The sequence below is a fragment of the Bidens hawaiensis genome, unplaced genomic scaffold (genome assembly GCF_021521415.1).
Source record: "Bidens hawaiensis isolate Kalapana, Puna unplaced genomic scaffold, B.hawaiensis_p1.1 tig00004658_1, whole genome shotgun sequence".
Classification (NCBI taxonomy): domain Eukaryota; kingdom Viridiplantae; phylum Streptophyta; class Magnoliopsida; order Asterales; family Asteraceae; genus Bidens; species Bidens hawaiensis.
In genome coordinates, this window is record NW_027491284.1 from 1,389,784 (window position 1) to 1,407,559 (window position 17,776).

The 17,776-nt window shown below is 38.7% G+C and overlaps 2 protein-coding genes across 2 annotated transcripts in view; both read left to right on the forward strand.

The window, feature by feature from the left end:
- The window catches only part of LOC143627359 (uncharacterized), a 28,387-nt gene extending 18,520 nt beyond the window's left edge, over window positions 1-9,867 (forward strand). The window contains exons 2-3 of the mRNA XM_077097204.1: window positions 9,664-9,779; window positions 9,856-9,867. Coding sequence (XP_076953319.1) covers window positions 9,664-9,779; window positions 9,856-9,867 — 128 coding nt within the window. The remainder of the gene's footprint in view (window positions 1-9,663; window positions 9,780-9,855) is intronic.
- A 1,453-nt stretch (window positions 9,868-11,320) lies between these two features.
- Window positions 11,321-15,969, forward strand: LOC143627347 (uncharacterized). The gene is made up of 11 exons (XM_077097190.1): window positions 11,321-11,900; window positions 12,093-12,230; window positions 12,421-12,579; window positions 13,124-13,239; window positions 13,334-13,445; window positions 13,533-13,649; window positions 13,767-13,858; window positions 13,937-14,085; window positions 14,157-14,248; window positions 15,587-15,730; window positions 15,823-15,969. Exons 1-11 carry the CDS (start codon window positions 11,526-11,528, stop codon window positions 15,967-15,969), a joined length of 1,641 nt encoding a protein of 546 aa, XP_076953305.1. The 5' UTR covers window positions 11,321-11,525.
- Window positions 15,970-17,776: the final 1,807 nt, after the last annotated feature.

Consider the following 17,776-nt stretch of genomic DNA (forward strand, 5'->3'; position numbering starts at 1 on the left):
CATGTTCCAAATGACGCTTGTTGGGGCAGCTAGAGCGTGGTTCGATCGTCTACCGGTCCACCACATCTACGATTGGGAAGACTTCCAGCAAAAGTTTAGCCAACACTTCAGCCAACAAAGAAAGTATACCGAAGAGCAATGGACAATCCTCAAATGCATTCGAGAAAAAGATGAATCTTTGCCAGACTTCATCACTCGCTTCAACTCAAAGAAGCTAAGTCTGGGTAATATTAGCGAAGATCTTGTTCGCGCTGCTTTCATCCAGGGCGCGAACGACCCAGAACTCATCCGCACCTTAACGGGTAAAGATGGCATGCCATCCACTTGGGATACCATCATGACAGCAGCTAAACGCTTAGCGGAAACGGAGAAGCAACTGGGTAGAGATCTCCCCCAGAGCACAAACCTCTACACTCAGAAAACAAGAGAAGACAACGTCCTTACCGCCCGATTAAACAAAAAGCGGAAGCTAGGCATTTGGCAGTCAAGGGTAAACTTTGACACCTCATCCGGCTTGCAACATCGGTTAGGCGGAAGGGATAACGTACAGTCAAACCAGAACTCCAGATGGACGCCGCTCACCAAAAGCGTCACCGAGATATTCGCCACTGAGGAGCTCCCATGGCCAAAGGCTCTAATAATCCGACATCGTCACAATGCTGATCGGAGAAAATACTGTGACTTTCACAGGACAAAAGGCCACAACACTGAAGAATGCACAGACGTAAAGGACATGGTCGAAGCATTTGTCAGAGATGGGACGCTCGCGCACCTCGTGGCGCAATGAACGCTGAACAGGCTGACGCGTGTAGAACCCCAGTTGGGGAAAACACGAATAAAATTGCAGCTTCAATGTTGGAGACTACATACTGCGTAAACAACGAGATCCCGAACCAGGTGCATATCGGCTCGATGGCACTCCCATCCCAACAACATGGAAGGGAGCTCAATTACACAGTTTGCATGTAGATCAATTCCAAATTTGTAAAGGCCCAGAGCCACTTCTAATGGAAATGATTCTCCTTAGAACATCGACGCTGATGATTTTACATTTATACTTTATGAACTTTCAACACTGATATGCCGGTTTTCACCGCATAATTACGTGGAAAGTCGTTGCGTGGGGAAGGCGGCAAAACCCGCATAAACCCAAAAAACGGCAAACCTTCACGCAGGTCAGTTAAAGGTAAAGTTCAGTCATCCCACTAAATGAAAGTGCCGGTATATCCGCACGAATCATGATAGAGGAAATTGAACACTAACCTATTAACAACCGCGCGTCGAACGGTTAATTTATTCAACACTAATGCCGGTTTTCACCGCATAATTACGGAGAAAGTCGTTGCATGGGGAAGGCGGCAAAACCCGCATAAACCCAAAAGACGGTAAACCTTCACGCAGGTCAGTTAAAGGTAAAGTTCAGTCATCCCACTAAATGAAAGTGCCGGTATATCCGCACGAATCATGATAGAGGAAATTGAACACTAACCTATTAACAACCGCGCGTCGAACGGTTAATTTATTCAACACTAATGCCGGTTTTCACCGCATAATTACGGGGAAAGTCGTTGCGTGGGGAAGGCGGCAAAACCCGCATAAACCCAAAAGACGGTAAACCTTCATGCAGGTCAGTCATAGGTAAACTTTGGTCATCCAACTAAATGAAAGTGCCGGTCCTAACCGCACAAATCATGAGAGGAAACCGAACCTATTGACAACCACGCGTCGAACGGTTAAACTTATTCTAAACACTTAGAAAATTTCAAAGGAAAAGATGAGGAAAACTTCCACGCAGGTAAGATATAGGTAAAGTTTAGTCATCCTGCTAAGTGCAAGTGACGGTCTTATCCGCACAATCATGAAAGAGGACGCAAAACTTTAACTTATTATCTACCACGTTGAAAAGTTAAATTATCTAAGTACTAAAAGAAATTGCTAAGTTAAATCAGAATATGCGTGAAACAAACAAGGCAAAGGATTGGCAAATAATCTTTATTCCATCGAAATTCAATTATTACAAAGATTGCTGGGTACATACCCGCATACAAAAGAAGCTATACAAAAACAAAAATCTATAATGGTGGAAAGGGATCTTCAGGATCATGCTTCAGGACCACTGCCACTTGGACCCGCACCATCAGTAGAGCGTGGCGGTTTAAGGAAAGCTTTAAGGATAGCTAGCCCATCATCAGCAGCGGCAACTTCGTTTACCTTCTCCACCACCGGATGCGGGAAGGCGGCATACTGATTCACTGCTTGGTCGTATACAGCTTCAGTATCTACATCAAATAAAGGGAAGTTGGAAGGCGGGATGCCTTTCTCAACGAACCCTAGACCAAGTAGGAAGCCGGCCTTTTCCCCATCCTCATGAGAAGCGTTGAGGGCTGCGCTCATAGCATCGTCATAAGACGTCTCCGTGAAGACCCGATGCACAACCTACAAAAAGAAAAAAAATACAAGTATCAAAACCTTTTCTATTTACAAAGAAAAGCGTAAAGACATGAAAAGCTTACCTGAGACAACGCTTCTCGAAGAAGCCATTCCTTGGCAACCAGAGCTTCTTGGAGGGCGGCTTGAGCTTGGTTACAGGCGCGTTCGGCTTCACTTTTATTGAGGTTGGCAAGCAACACTTCCTTTGCAGCAGCCTCTTCAACGCCCTTTAGCTTCCGCTCAGTGTGGTCAAGCACGCCCCTCTGGTCCCGGATCTCTTGGAGCTTCTTCGCGTCCTCCATCGCCAAGGCATCATGAGCCTGTTGGAGCGCCTCTAATTTAGCTTTAAGTTCCTCATTCTCGAGGCGTAGAGGCTCAGCAACAGCTTCAGCCTTGGTGGCCCTTTCAGTTGCGTTCCTAGCAGTTTCCTTAGCCAGCCGAAGCTGTTCGTTAACAGCTTGGGCAGCCTTGGAACGGGCCTCGAGACGGGCCTGAACTTCAACTTCAAGGGCCTTGAACGCCTTCTCCTTCTCCGCAGCAGCCGCGGAGAGCCTCCTATTCTCCTCCCGGACAGCCCGCGCCTGAGCTACTTCTTGAATGCGAGCTGCTTTTAACTTGTCGTTTTCACGACAAAGCAGCTCGACGCGCGGCTGCATCCGGGCCAGGAGAACCCGAAGCTCATTGGTTAGCCTACCCTCCTGGTAGCTAGCCATGGCTTCCCCCAACGCACCACTGGGAGCTGCGTGACGAGCCCACTCCACGCACTCCACAGGTGTGCGAAGGGTTGTTCCTCGGCGGATGTTCCATCGTGGAACATACACTTCATTGGAATCCGACACTGCAAAAAACAAAAAGCAGTTAGGAAAAGATGATATATAAAAAAAAAAAAAAAAAAAAAAGGCCAAAAGAGCCCTACGCACCTGTAGGGTCAATAACAGGCCGATAGCCGCCAAACCCATCACCTGAACCCAAGGGAAATCCGTCCAAGAGGTCAGGTACATGGGAAAGAGGCAGAGGTTGGCGAGAAGCCCCATGCATACCTGAAGGATCGGCCGTCGTTGCCGATGACGGAGGAGGCATGGTAAAAGCCGCCGCGGCCGCCGCTGCGGAATCCGCAGCAAAAGTAACCGCCGGCTCAGTGAAAGATGCGGTAAAAATGGCACTGACAGCCGGCGGTGATGTCATCACAGCTGGAACAGTTGGCTCAATGGAGTGAGCAACTGAACCAGCGGAAGCAGGCGCAGCCGCCTGGGTCGTCGCCTCAGGTAGGCTGACCAAGCCTACCGTCATGGGCGGGGGGGTACTCCTCCCCGCTCCACCCTGGAATGCGTCAACATCCACGCCTGCACAAAGAAGATACGTATTAATGATGGAAAGCTATGAAGTTAAAAATAAAGTTTGTACTTACGGGTTTTCTTGAGCCTAAAAGTGCGGACAGGCGGGGATGAACCCGATGGAGCCGGCCTCTTCACGCCGCTCACCGTTGTCATCCTGGGCTCTCCGGAGGTGACAATCGTCGCAGCCTCCGGAGCAGTGGTCTTATCACCACCGGGGTTCCCCGCCACCTCTTCGCTCTCGGTCTCTGAATCGGACCGAGGCACCGGATCGGCAGTGGAGGCCACCTTCGCCTTCCCCTTCCCGCCGGCAGCCTTCTTCTTCCGCACCAACGGAGGACCATCTGCGGATTCCTCATCAGAACATAAGATTAGAGGAATTCCAGCAGAGGTTTCAGCATTGAGGGGTCGAGGGTTGAATAACGCCTTACCTGGCCGCCTGGCGCTCAGGATCTCGTGGCCTAGCGGGTAGACCTCCACGAACCGATCCGCCGTTTGTTCAAGGATGGGCAACTCGTTCTCATCTAGAGCACGAGTAACCATCCGAGCGGGACTGTCAGCCTCCCGCGGATGCAGGAGCGACTGCAAGTCGTTGCCCTCTGAAATAAAAGAAAAGCAGTTAGAAGACAAACCTATATAAACAAAGTAAACAGAGCATACCGTAAGGAACAGAGTTCAAACCGTATTCGAGGACGATCGGGATCTTTTGCGCATCCGCATCCTTCCATACCCGGCTCATCCCGAGCATCACCATCCCGGACCCCGCAAAGCGGTAAACCGGAGATTGGACTCGGGATATCTTTGAGAACCATTCCGCCTCCTGGTAGTTGGAGGCGTGAAGGCTGGGAAGTGCTTGCCCATTCTTGAACTTCATGGCAAGGGGGATGGCGCGAGCGGAGATGAAAAAGAACTCCCGCTTCCATGAACGAAGACTGCGCTCGGTTGCGCAAATCTTCAAACCCTTGATCCGGGTTATCAGGGTATACCACCCCTGGATGCACCTCCAATAGTAGAAGGTCATCAGGCGGTCGACGAAGGGCTCAATGCCCAGAATCCGGCACACCCACTCGAAGTGGCGAATCTTCGCGATCGCCATCGGGTGCACCTCGGTCAGGTGTACACCGTGCCTCTCTAGGACACGGTACACAAACTTTGTCAACGGGAACCTAAGATTCCCATAGACAAAGAATGCAGCATATACCCCGATCTTGCCTCTGGGGGCATCATACACCGTCTGATGGGGTTCAGGAAACTCAGGTTCGAGAGACTCGAGCATGAACTTCCTGACGATGTACTGATATAGATCGACAGGCAGAGCACACTGGCACTCGCCAGCAGTACTCTTGTCATCGGAGTACACCCCAGCCTCCTGGGCTGTAGCCTCAAGATCGTGAGAAGACATCTTGCAGATATGAAAGAAGAAAACGATTTCAAGAGAATGCTCGACTAAAAAGGTGAGTATTCGCCGGAAATCGTTTTGAAGATGAAGAGAAAAGTGAAAGTGTGGATTACAAAGAACCCTCTCCCCCTTTATATACTAATCGCAATTCATGCGATGAATTTAATGCGGAAGAGAGAGAAATCGCAGGTGCAATGAAACTATGACACGTGGCAAAAAGCAAGCTGGCAACAGCTGTTGAAAGGACGCGTACCATTAATTTCGTGACCACGCGCCCGAAAAATCGCGCCCACGCGCCTGAAAAAGCGTCTGGAATGACCAGGTACTGTCACGTCACCATAACTTCCTGCACGTCTTGACACAGTCAGAAGAAACCGTCGCACGACGTTTCAATAGTTTGGACTGTTCTTATCCTTTCACCAACTCTTCGAATTTCAAAATTTCAAAAAGATTCAAAAGCGGGAAAATACCCCTTACCTCGGCAACCAAGTAACTATAAGACGGGTGCGGGTACAGTGTTAAGGAAAAACCCTTCACATAGTTAGCACCCGCAGGGAATTGACGCCAGGAATACCTTGGAAGTAAAGTAACCGTAAGACGAGTGCGGGTACAGTGTTAAGGCAAAACCCTTCACATACCTAGCGCTCCGCAGGGAATTGAAACCAAGAAGGATCCTCTGGGCAATGCTTGCGGAAACGGGAATAACATCCCCGCATAGCGGGAACATCGAGAACTACATTGTTTGAAGCTTCAAGATGGAATTGGTGGTTTTAACATAATTGATCACTATGTTCAAAACTACCAAAACCTCATGGAGAATCCACACAAGTGGGACTCAACGCTCCTGACTTGCGAGGAGGTTACAGACCTACCCGCATCATACCCAAAGATCAAGCAGAAAAGTCGGGAATTTCTGCAAGTGACATAAGGACTTCCGCGGGAAGAATCCCCATGGAAAACCTTAAAACTAAACCATTTTCAAAACCCTTTGCTTAAGTCCAAAAGTTCACCTCACTTTATTAAACATTCATGAGAAGAACATTGGACTGGGGGGACTTGAAGAGGTAGGTCCCAGCAGAGCCCAGTTGGACCCGCAGGACTCACCTTGAAGAGAGACGTCTGCGCAGAAACCAACTGGATCCGCAGGACCCACCATGCTCAGAGACGTGACGTCCTTACGCGCAGTACGCAAGCTGTTCCCGCAGGAAATGCCTCCCAATGGTGAAGTACTCTGCCTGTTCCCGCAGCTGCGGATACAAGCCATCAGGGAAGGCCACCCGCGCAGCAAGGCTACACGAACAAGGCACTTAGCTCTCAATAATTCAGTTGTCACCTGAAGGAATGAGCAAAGCCGGGAACAATCTCGCACAAAGGCGGGAGGGGGAATACTCCGCCCAAATAAGCCAGTCCGTACGATACGGGAAGATCTTTTGTACTGTACCAGACGAGGTATGGGCAAAAGATCTGACCAAAGATACGACAGCTCATTGACAACAGTATGGCGAGCAGCATGCTCTTGTACTGTATGTCACTATTAGCCGCTGCCTACTCACCAACTCTTGTCATACCACGTGCATAGCCGGCAGTTGGTGGAAAAGGAATAGTACACAGCAGGCCTGGTCACTGTCAGCCGCTGCCTACCCACCAACTACCAGCATGGCACGTGCGTAGGCCACAGTTGGTAGAACAGGAATACTATTCAGCCGGCTACACCTTCTTGGAAACCTACCTTCGGCTATAAATACCCCAAATGGTATGATCATCTAATCTTATCATCATATACTATCTCGTATTACATATTATACCTGATATCTGCTCTAGCAATCTCTTAATATACATTTATATTCAAGAGCAATCTAGTCTGATTCTCACGCCGGAGGGTGGTCACAAGGAGGAACCCCCCCCTTCTCAGTGACGAGCTCACGGTGTCTGTTTTGCAGGTTATCAGAAGAACCATCTTTGCCGGGTCTAACCCCTCGTGGGAAACATCTATCTAACCCCCAGGTTATCCGTAATCTGCCCGGGTTCGATTAGTGTTTCTTCAACCACATAGACATCAAGGCACCTGCAATCCATGTGTCCTGCTTGCATAGCTAAACTCAAGTTATTTTATTGAATTTTCGTTTATATGGTTAACAGTTATCGACTTATCGTTGCCGTTTGTTATAAACTATAAAGCCATTGTCTCACTATAGCTTAAAGGTACATTAAATAAACAAGCAATGTCGACCATGTCAAGATGCTTTGCTTATAAACAAACAGGTAAAATTTAGCAAATGATATTAGATGGGTCCAACTGTCCAACAATATGAATGTATGATAATATTTAATTTAAATTTGAGTCTGTATGATTACAAGGCATTAGATAATAAGTATGGCTGTATGGTTATTTATGAATTTTAAATTTTTAATACAGTATTCAGATTGCATCGAAACAGAAGGTAAATGGGCAACAAGCTACGCCGCTATCCCAACAATGCAGTGCATGAATCACCTAATTATGGTTGGGATATCTAGTTATTATTTAAGCAATATCTAAATGTTATTCCAATTTTGAATGAAGTGTTAGAAGAATTAAATCGCACCATATATGTCAGTGGGATAACATGCATAAAAGAACATAGCAAAGTTAAACCTATTAAATACTAAAAGTGAATACAAAGTCAAAGCTTCATATTAAATTATCTAAATCCTGAATATTTTGTGAAGTTTTATGTTTCGGGCTCTATGAGATTTGTCGGCTTATTTGACAATTGACCATTTGATACGGGTTATTAAGTGTTGTTCAGGAACTAACTCATTTGACCCGCTTGATTGAGTTGGTCTAGGTTCACCGAGCAGACCTTTTGTTTTAATTTGTTGAACACTTTCTTAAATAAGTTAGTTTTTGGAATATCATTAGTTATTAAAAAGTTAATACGGTTATGAGAGAAATGCGGTTTTTGTTTTTGTGGTTTGACCAAACCTGCGATTTTGTTCCAATAGATCCAAGTTTGTGGTTTTCGTCCAATAGTTTTGTTTTTACTTTCAATTAAACCTGACCTCATTAACCCCGTTAACTTTGGTTGTTAAATCCATTAGCAAGCCCCTTATGTGTGAGGAAATTTTGTCCTTTTCTATATTCCCTTTTATGTTATAGCGGTTATACAGTGTTCGTTTATACCTATAGACGTGTTCGTGTGGGGGCGGGTTTGGTTCCGAGTATATATACCCAACCGAGCACGTAATGAACCCAAACACGACCTATTTATTCGCGGGCTGACATGGACAGGACCTGCTTGACATGCCGAGTTTTTCTTTGAGGTGTTAATAGTTGGGGTGCTAAACAGGTCACGCTTGCAGGTTGGCAGGACCTGACATAAACTCGAAAACCTGTAACGAATCCGAGCACAACCTGCGTGTTCTGGTCGGGGTGGGTTCGTGTTGGACTGGCTTAAGTTTTGTAAATGCAAACATGTCGATCTGGGTTATTATTATTTATGACCTGAACAAACTAATGTCTCGTTAACAAAATTCAAAATTTCAAAATTTAATAAAAATTTATGTTCGGGTCAGAACAAACTAATTACATGTCTTAAAAGGCTAATTAAGTGAATCCCAATTCTAAACAATTCGAATCTTGCTTCAGTTTTTGACTTTTATAAGAGATTTGATAATTAGATTTTCATAGCTATATAAGGTATTGACTTATTTTGCTCAGAAAGGAGTGTATATAGCTCATATTAAATTCTATTTTTGCTTTGAAGTGAAATTCTGATTAATTTTATCAATCAATTATTAGTTACCAATAGCTCATTGTGAATTCTGTTTTAGGAGATGAATTATTATCTGTGAGCATTTGATGATTTGTTAATATAACAAGGCATATCCGTAAACATCGTGATATGATAATAAATATTTTTTTATTATCCACATTTGATTTCATTACCAAACATTTGTGTTAATTTTCCTGATCATCACAAGTGTTTAGATTTCAGTGATGTGTTGGCTCGAATTACTGACGATTTTTTTAATGTCACAATTTATGTGTAAATACTTGAGTTTATTATTTTTTTAATTTGTTTATGGATTTTTTTGTAACCCTGAATAGATCTGATGTTCTTTCGTTCCTGCTTCAAGAATGGGTTGCAATTGCACTTTAACATGATTTTGTTGAGAAATATATTCTTATATTGAGTAATTGATGAAAGAACAAATAATCTTTTTTTGGATAATAATATTTTACATGTTTGTTTTCTTATGGCTGTAGATGAAATTTCAGAGATAGTGGAAACTAGAAACCTTGACCCTAATTCAACATGACCCTGCCTATACTCCATTTCAATAATTTTCATATCTTTCTTGAATCAACATATTTTTAGTACAATAACATTGTTATTACAGTATTAGCTAAATTTTCTTTAATTCATTTTGAACCACAAGTTAAAATCGGATGTGACTTTTGTGAAGTGTAACAGGTATCTATGATTTATGTAGTTTGATGATGTTGGTGATCATTAGGCAGCTGCAACGAAAAAGACAACAGTGAATATTTGAATGTTGGCCAACATTTGATATTCTACGCAGCTTGGCGTGACGGTCGGAAGATGGCAACTGTCACACGCTTCTTAAAAAGAGTGAGTATCCAACACGCTTTGTTTACTGGCCGTGTTATATGATATAAAATTATGATTAATGAGATGATTTTTGCAGCCAAGCAATTGAAGAAATAATCACAAAAGTAACATTTGTGGGACAAGGTTTTACCACGAAACCTCCCAAATTTGTTCGTCTTTATTTGTTCTAGTGAAGACTAATTACCAGCCAAGATTTGGGTAACGAGTAATGAAAAGTTGCGCTTTAACAATTTTGATATGACATAATGATCATTAACATTTATCAACATTGAAACTTTTACTTTGTGACATATATTCAAGTGATATGAAGTTTTGTTTATTTACTTTGTGGTTAATAATGCTTTTAGTTGGTATGTGGTCATATATTCGTTTTAACTTATGAACAATAAGTCCATACAAACAACTCACAAACTGAATTTAAACTCCAACTATACTCATCTCAATCCAAATACCTCAGCTATAAACTTCAACTCCAACCAATTATAAACCTATTAATTTCAATTGAAACAATCCAAACGTTAAAAAATATAATTAATGTAACAAACAAATATATACATATTAAATCAAAACAAATATTCGTTGAAAAATAAAACAATAGATTTGCAAATAAAACCTGAATAAACTCGCTTGACACGCGGGTTAAAAGCTAGTATGTATGTATATGGGGCTAAAGGTTATTAATATAAAAATTATTAATATTAATATATAAACATAAGTTTAGATTAATAAAATCAAGGGTATAGCAAAAGATAGGAATTAAATTAATTAATTGCTCGAGTTAATTTTTTTAACTTTTTGAAGGGCAAATTAGGTCGAAGTTAATTGACGGGAGGCGTTATTATATCTTTTTTATGCCATGCCATGCCAACATTATTAATTTTTCTTCCTCTTTGTCCTTTTTCCCAGTAGTTTCTTTCATGCATGATTAACAAACATTAACTATGAATCTTGATTTTGATCCATGTTTAGTTATTTTAAAAAAAGTATATCAATGCATAGACGGCAAGTATGAAGTATTCATTTATTAAAAACATTTTTTGCACAAAGAGGTTATCCCTGTTAATCTAACATAAAGTTCTATTGAAATGTTAAATTTATTGCATTATTAACAAACATTAATTAACTATGAATCTTGGTTTTGATCCATGTTTAGTTATTTTAAATATATCAATGCATAGACGGCAAGTATGAAGTATTCATTTTTTAAAACATTTTTTGCACAAAGAGGTTATCCCCTGTTAATCTAACATAAATCTATTGAAATGTTAATTTAGATGGTTACATACACTAATCTTTAAAGGTTTTATAAAGCCATATGTGTCCATAAATGACTATGCACTGATCCGAGCATTATGAATGCCCGAATCCGAAATTTCTATGAATCTTGGTTTTGATCCATGTTTAGTTATTTTAAATATATCAATGCATAGACGGCAAGTATGAAGTATTCATTTTTTAAAACATTTTTTGCACAAAGAGGTTATCCCCTGTTTATCTAACATAAATCTATTGAAATGTTAATTTAGATGGTTACATACACTAATCTTTAAAGGTTTTATAAAGCCATATGTGTCCATAAATGACTATGCACTGATCCGAGCATTATGAATGCCCGAATCCGAAATTTCTATCCAACTAATGATCAACTAGCATTACCTGTCCAATATTACTTGTTAACAATGGAACAAGAATTTGGAAGTTTTCTTTGTTTCTTATCTAAGAATCTAACATTATAAAATATTCACCATGAAAACGGCCGGCTTTCCCTTCCCCTTACTAAACTCACTATTATTCAATATATATGAATGTATCTATGTATGCATATATACATATATTTGCCTATGCTTGTGCTATGTAGCTAGGAAAGTTTTATTAGAAGATAGAAAGGAGAGAGGTTATAATATTATGGAGGGTCCAAAGAGACTAGAAGAAGGGTTCGGTCATGCTCCAATATTCGTGACCAACGAGAAACCCAAAACTACAATGGTGGAGCTAACAGAAGACCAAATCGAAACGAAAACAAAAGAATATGAAGAACCAAATGTTGGTGAAAAACCAATGCCAAAGCAAAAGACTAAGAGGGTTGCGACTTTGGATGCATTTCGAGGTCTAACCATTGTCGTAAGTTGAACCTGTTAATTAATTAGTATTTAGTAAGACTTTATAAATTCTTTTTAGTTAACGGCATTTTAATTTTTTATCATCGTCACTTAACGTAACTTGATCACTTACTATTTGGAAAGACAAAGTCATAACTAAATTCTGAAAAATTTAAGTGCAAAATAAAATAACTTCTTTTCTTCACTCTTACAGCTAATGATATTAGTAGACGACGCTGGAGGAGAATATGAGCGTATCGATCATTCACCATGGAACGGGTGCACCTTGGCAGATTTTGTTCTGCCGTTCTTTCTCTTCATTGTCGGTGTGGCAATTGCCCTTGCTCTTAAGGTATACAAATCTCATCGAGAAGGGGTTACCAACAAATGTATTAAAACATCTACTTTTTTTCTGAGTGATCCCTTGATTAAACATTGGTCCAGTTGATTCACTAAAATTGTCACCGATGAAAATATGTTTTCTAGTAGCTCACATCATGTTAATTAACTTTTTTAACAACATGAAGTTGTATCCTTTGTAGAGGGTTCCAAATGTGAAGTACGCAGTTAGAAAGATTATCATAAGAACATTAAAGATGTTGTTTTGGGGAATTATTTTACAAGGAGGGTACTCACATGCACCATATGATTTAACTTATGGAGTAGACATGAGGAATATTAGATGGTGTGGCATCCTTCAGGTATTGTTAACATCTTATTGTTGATTTCAGTTCTTTGCGTTGGTGACGGAAAACGTGAATAATATGATAAACCTATAACTAAAACATATCTATTACAGCAGAGAGAGTCGTCACGGCTGATGAGAATGATTCAGATGACATGATCGTCAGCTTGGTTGAGTTTCCCTTTAGGATGTATATTAATTATTTAGGATCTATATTAATTATGAGGATTAGGGTTCGTGAGAAAACCGAATATGTGGAGAGAGAGAGAGAGAGGAATTTTTGTTTGTGTGTGTTTAGGGTTGTGCTATGTTATGATGTTAATAAGCTCTCCATATATTTATATACACACAAGGAGAAACCCTTGATTAGCAAGAAAGGCTAATATGGTCCATCAACAATTATCTAGCTAATATAATAATATGATATAATTTAATTCTTTTGATCTATTATTATTTAAATGATAATGATGGTCATATATAAATACATATATTTATTCTTACAATTATTTCCAAAATCGGATGCAACGATGATGTTCTAAGTATTATCATCTTTCTCGTAGAGAATAGCATTGGTATACATGATTGTAGCTCTAACTGAAACTTTCACCACAAGGCTCCGACCGACAGTCATAGAGCCCGGTTATTTCTCCATTTTTTCAGCATATAGATGGCAATGGTAAATCTTAACTTATACACTTGACATTCATGATATGTATCTAAGTTTTGTTTTAAAATGGTAATTTTTGCTTGTATTTCACATTTGAGATTAGGCTTGGAGGGTTTGTTGCATTTCTTATTTACATTATCACAACATTCACTCTATATGTTCCGGATTGGAGTTTTACAATACAGGATGATGATGGTAGATCACAGACATACACCGTAAGATAGAATTCACATATATGATAAAAAAGAAAAAGAAGTTTTTATTCAAAGGTTAATTTAATTCTTGTGTAATTCGTTCATTAGGTTGAATGTGGTATGAGAGGGCATTTTGGTCCTGCTTGTAACGCGGTTGGTTATGTCGACAGAGAAGTTTGGGGTATCAATCATCTTTATACGCAGCCCGTATGGATTCGGTTAAAGGTCTGTTCATCATATATTAATGAACATAAACACCTAAAAGCAAATCTCTTCTCTCTTATATAAAAATAATCACAACAAACACAAGGTGATTTTTGTGGTTGTATCTTTAAATCATAGGCTTGCACTCTTGGTTCACCAGAATCTGGCCCTCTTCGTCCAGACGCTCCTACCTGGTGTCGTGCTCCCTTTGAACCCGAAGGCTTATTAAGGTACGCATCGAAATAAGCAAAATATAAGATAACTGATGATTTCAAAACGTATATGCAATTTGAGATTTTGTTTTACAGTTCAATATCAGCAATTCTATCGGGTGTCATTGGCATCCACTATGGGCATGTCTTGATTCACTTCAAGGGACATGCAGAGAGGCTGAAGCAATGGATCACAATGGGTGTTGGCTTGTTAATTATAGCAATTGTTCTCCATTTTACTGATGGTATATTTTTAAATTTTAACAACGTTAATTCTTTTAACTATGTAGTCTTTAAAACATCTATATTTATGTAGCGATCCCGATAAACAAGCAACTCTATAGTATCAGCTACGTTTGTTTTACTGCTGGAGCTGCAGTAGTAGTATTTTCTGTTCTTTACATTCTGGTAAGGAAAACATTCTCTTTTTAAATCTTGCAAAATATCCCTAAAAAGAAAAACTTATCATGGAACATATGAGTTATCTTTGAAAATAGGAAAAAGAAGGGGGTAAATGGTTTTTAGGAGTAAAATTAATGATTTTTGTTTTCAGGTGAGACGCTATTTGAAATGGTGGACTCTAAAAATTGTATAGGTGTTGTCAGCTCTTGTCTGGTGATATTAAAGTTTCGCCGGTGTTCCGCCATTTGAAATGGCGAAACTAATTTGAATATTTTAGGATATGTAATTTGAAATGACATACTCCAAAATAAATAAATAACTATATGATGAGGTTAAACAAAGTATTTTTTTTGTTTTGATTTTAGATGATCGACAGCTAGTTGAACAAGTAGATATGAATAGTGCTTATGTTGAAACGCAAATAGATGTTAGTTAACTCATCATGAACTCCGAGAACCATACCGCATCCATTAGTTCAATTAGCAAAACCTCATAAACACTATTCACATCCACCAGTTCAACTAGCGGATCGTCTAAAAGTAAAACAAGCGTCAAAACTTGACTAGAAACCATGAAACTCCAAACCACCTAAAGATATAGATTCAATTATTTTTATCGTAGTGATATTTGTTTGTTAAGAGATTAAGTGTGTTCTTTATTTATTTAATAAGGTAGACGTGTGCGCGCGTGTGTATACACACACACACGAACTTAAAATACCTAAAACTATTATTTAAAATCATTACAATATTTTCTTTTTGTAAGTTTATGCATAATTACTCTACTAATATTCAAAAATTATAACAAACAAAACTACGTACTATAAGGTCATGTGCGTAATAAATCAATGAAACATAGGTACAATCCATGTATGTTCGTTTAAAATGATTCAAAAGGTTGCATAATTCAACCTAAACTTTAGGTGATTTTCGACCCTTTACATTGAACTATTTTATACGTTCCACTTTTAACACATTTCAACTTTTAGAGATTCAGCATATCCAAATGAACACATTCATTAGTAAATGATTTAAGATCGTCACGTTCGGGTCTAATGCAAAGTATAACTGTAAAACTAGTTGGACTCTTTTTTTCAAATTCCATGACCATAAGCATTTTCTCCTTTATCCGTAGCAAATCTCGCCATACAATGAATTTGTTAACATTGGAATTTCACATGACGAACAATGAATTCGTATTGTTATTCAACTGCATATAGTGTTAGACTACATAGAAGCTATGTGATAATTTGTAGATCTATAACCATGTGTTTACTTGGTTTAGCTTACTTGCAGCGTGGATTATGTAACTCCAACTTTTGGGTTTGCTTGATAATTTGAACAGATTGATGTTTGGGGAAAACGAACTCCTTTTTTGCTCTTTGAGTGGATTGGAATGAACGCGATGTTGGTTTTTGTACTTGGGGCACAAGGAATTTTAGCAGGGTTCATAAACGGATGGTACTACAAGAGTGTCGATAACAATCTGGTAACATAACCAACCAATACCAAATTAAGCTTTATTTATTTCATAATGAACACTTTAATGGTTTCCACACGTATACGATCGATGTGTTTCAGGTAAATTGGATAGTCAATCATGTTTTTATCGACGTTTGGAACTCCAAAAGATTTGGGACGCTTTTATACGTCATATTTGTTGAGATTATCTTCTGGGGAGTGATTTCGGGGATTTTACACAAACTTGGTATATATTGGAAGCTTTAAAAACCTAGATATGCCATGTTGTACTTCAAAACCTAGGCATGCTTCTAACTTCTAAGATTTTATAAATCATGCAATTTATTATGAACTTCATCTAAAATTCAGAAAAATATTTAATTGTATCATTATATAGGATAAAAAAAAGTTATATTTAATCCCTTATTTCATGCTCATAGTTAAGAGAAGAAGAAAACTCGATCAATGATCTATGGTTGTAGTTTTCATTTTTATTTTCGCTTTCTCAATTTCAATTTATTTTGTAATTGTCTAACCATTATCATTAAGCAAGGTAGTGATTACATCGAAACAGAAGGTAATCATATTGATAAGTAACTTAGATTGAGAACTGAAAAAGATATTGAAGTAGAATTAGAACAAGGAACAGAGCTCGTATATGAACTATAATAAAAACCAAAATTAGGAAGCAATGAAAATAACAAAGGAACAAATCTGCGTAGTTAATGTGTTTGAATTCATATTTATGGATTATTATGATACTTCTTTCCTTGAATAATAATTATGTTAATTTTGATACTTATGTAAACCTTATTTGAATCAAATTGGGAGAAAAATTAACTTAAAAACCCCTATATTTGTATGTGTAACAATTAACCTTATGTACCTACATAAGATTACTCTAACAATCACCTCATAATCTTACGACTCCAACGAATCCTTTCATCTTGATGAACTTCAGTCTTGATAAAACCTTCGTGAGAATCTTGGCCCTTTGATGATCTCCACTTATATGTTCTGCCTTAACTTCTCGCTCGATGCATTCTCCAATTAATAAAGTGGTATCTTCAGTGAATATACTTGCTCCTTCAATGTAAAACCGGATTCTTCATTAGAGATATTATAGATGTGGTGCCTAACATAAAGTGTCACAACCACTTTATATAAAGAAGATAAAATGCTAAGAACCTAAGCAACTTTTATTTGCATATAAGAGCATTTAGAGCATTCAAATCCTTTCTACTATCTCCAAACCTATAATTACACAAAAAATCAACAATTTTTTTCTATTTTTTAATTAGATAATATTTTGTATACCTTTAAGATTACTTTCTTCTCTTTCTGTCACTCACAACCACTTTAAAAAAAATATTAAAAAACTAATAAAGTGAACAGAAAATTTTTAAATATATGGATGAGTAGTAACATGTTTTCTTATTCACTTATAGCATTTCAAACCCATTCTTATCATCATCATCTCTATAAGTGCACAAAAAATCATTATATTTCTCTCTAATGTTTAATTATATATATATATATATATATATATATATATCATTATCTTTTCTTTCTACTCTACTCGCAACCACTTTTAACAAATATTAAAATAATTAACAAATAAATTGGGGCAGACAAATTTTCCCAAATTTACAAAAAAAAAAAAAAATTCACTACATTTCATCTTTCTTCCACTCATAACTTTATCTATAATTTGCAAAATCATATCACAAATTTTTATGTAGTGGAATAAGAATGCTCTCACAATTACACCCTAAATTACAAAAACCACGCTCATAATAACTAGGGGAAGATTTGTGAATGCTCTCACATCTAAGCTTCTATGTGCTCTATCTCTAGATTTTAGAGAATAATCTAACAAAAACTATTCAAAACACCACTTAATCCCATTCTCTATAATAGTGAACAATTAAGACAAAACAAAAGCAAGCCTATAGAGGTTCAAGTCCAAGCCTCTATAATTTATATACAAGTAGAAAAAATAAAATAATAATAAAATACGTATATGTGAGTAAGATAAAGGTAGAGATTGAAAAGGGATGTGTAAGGTATTTAC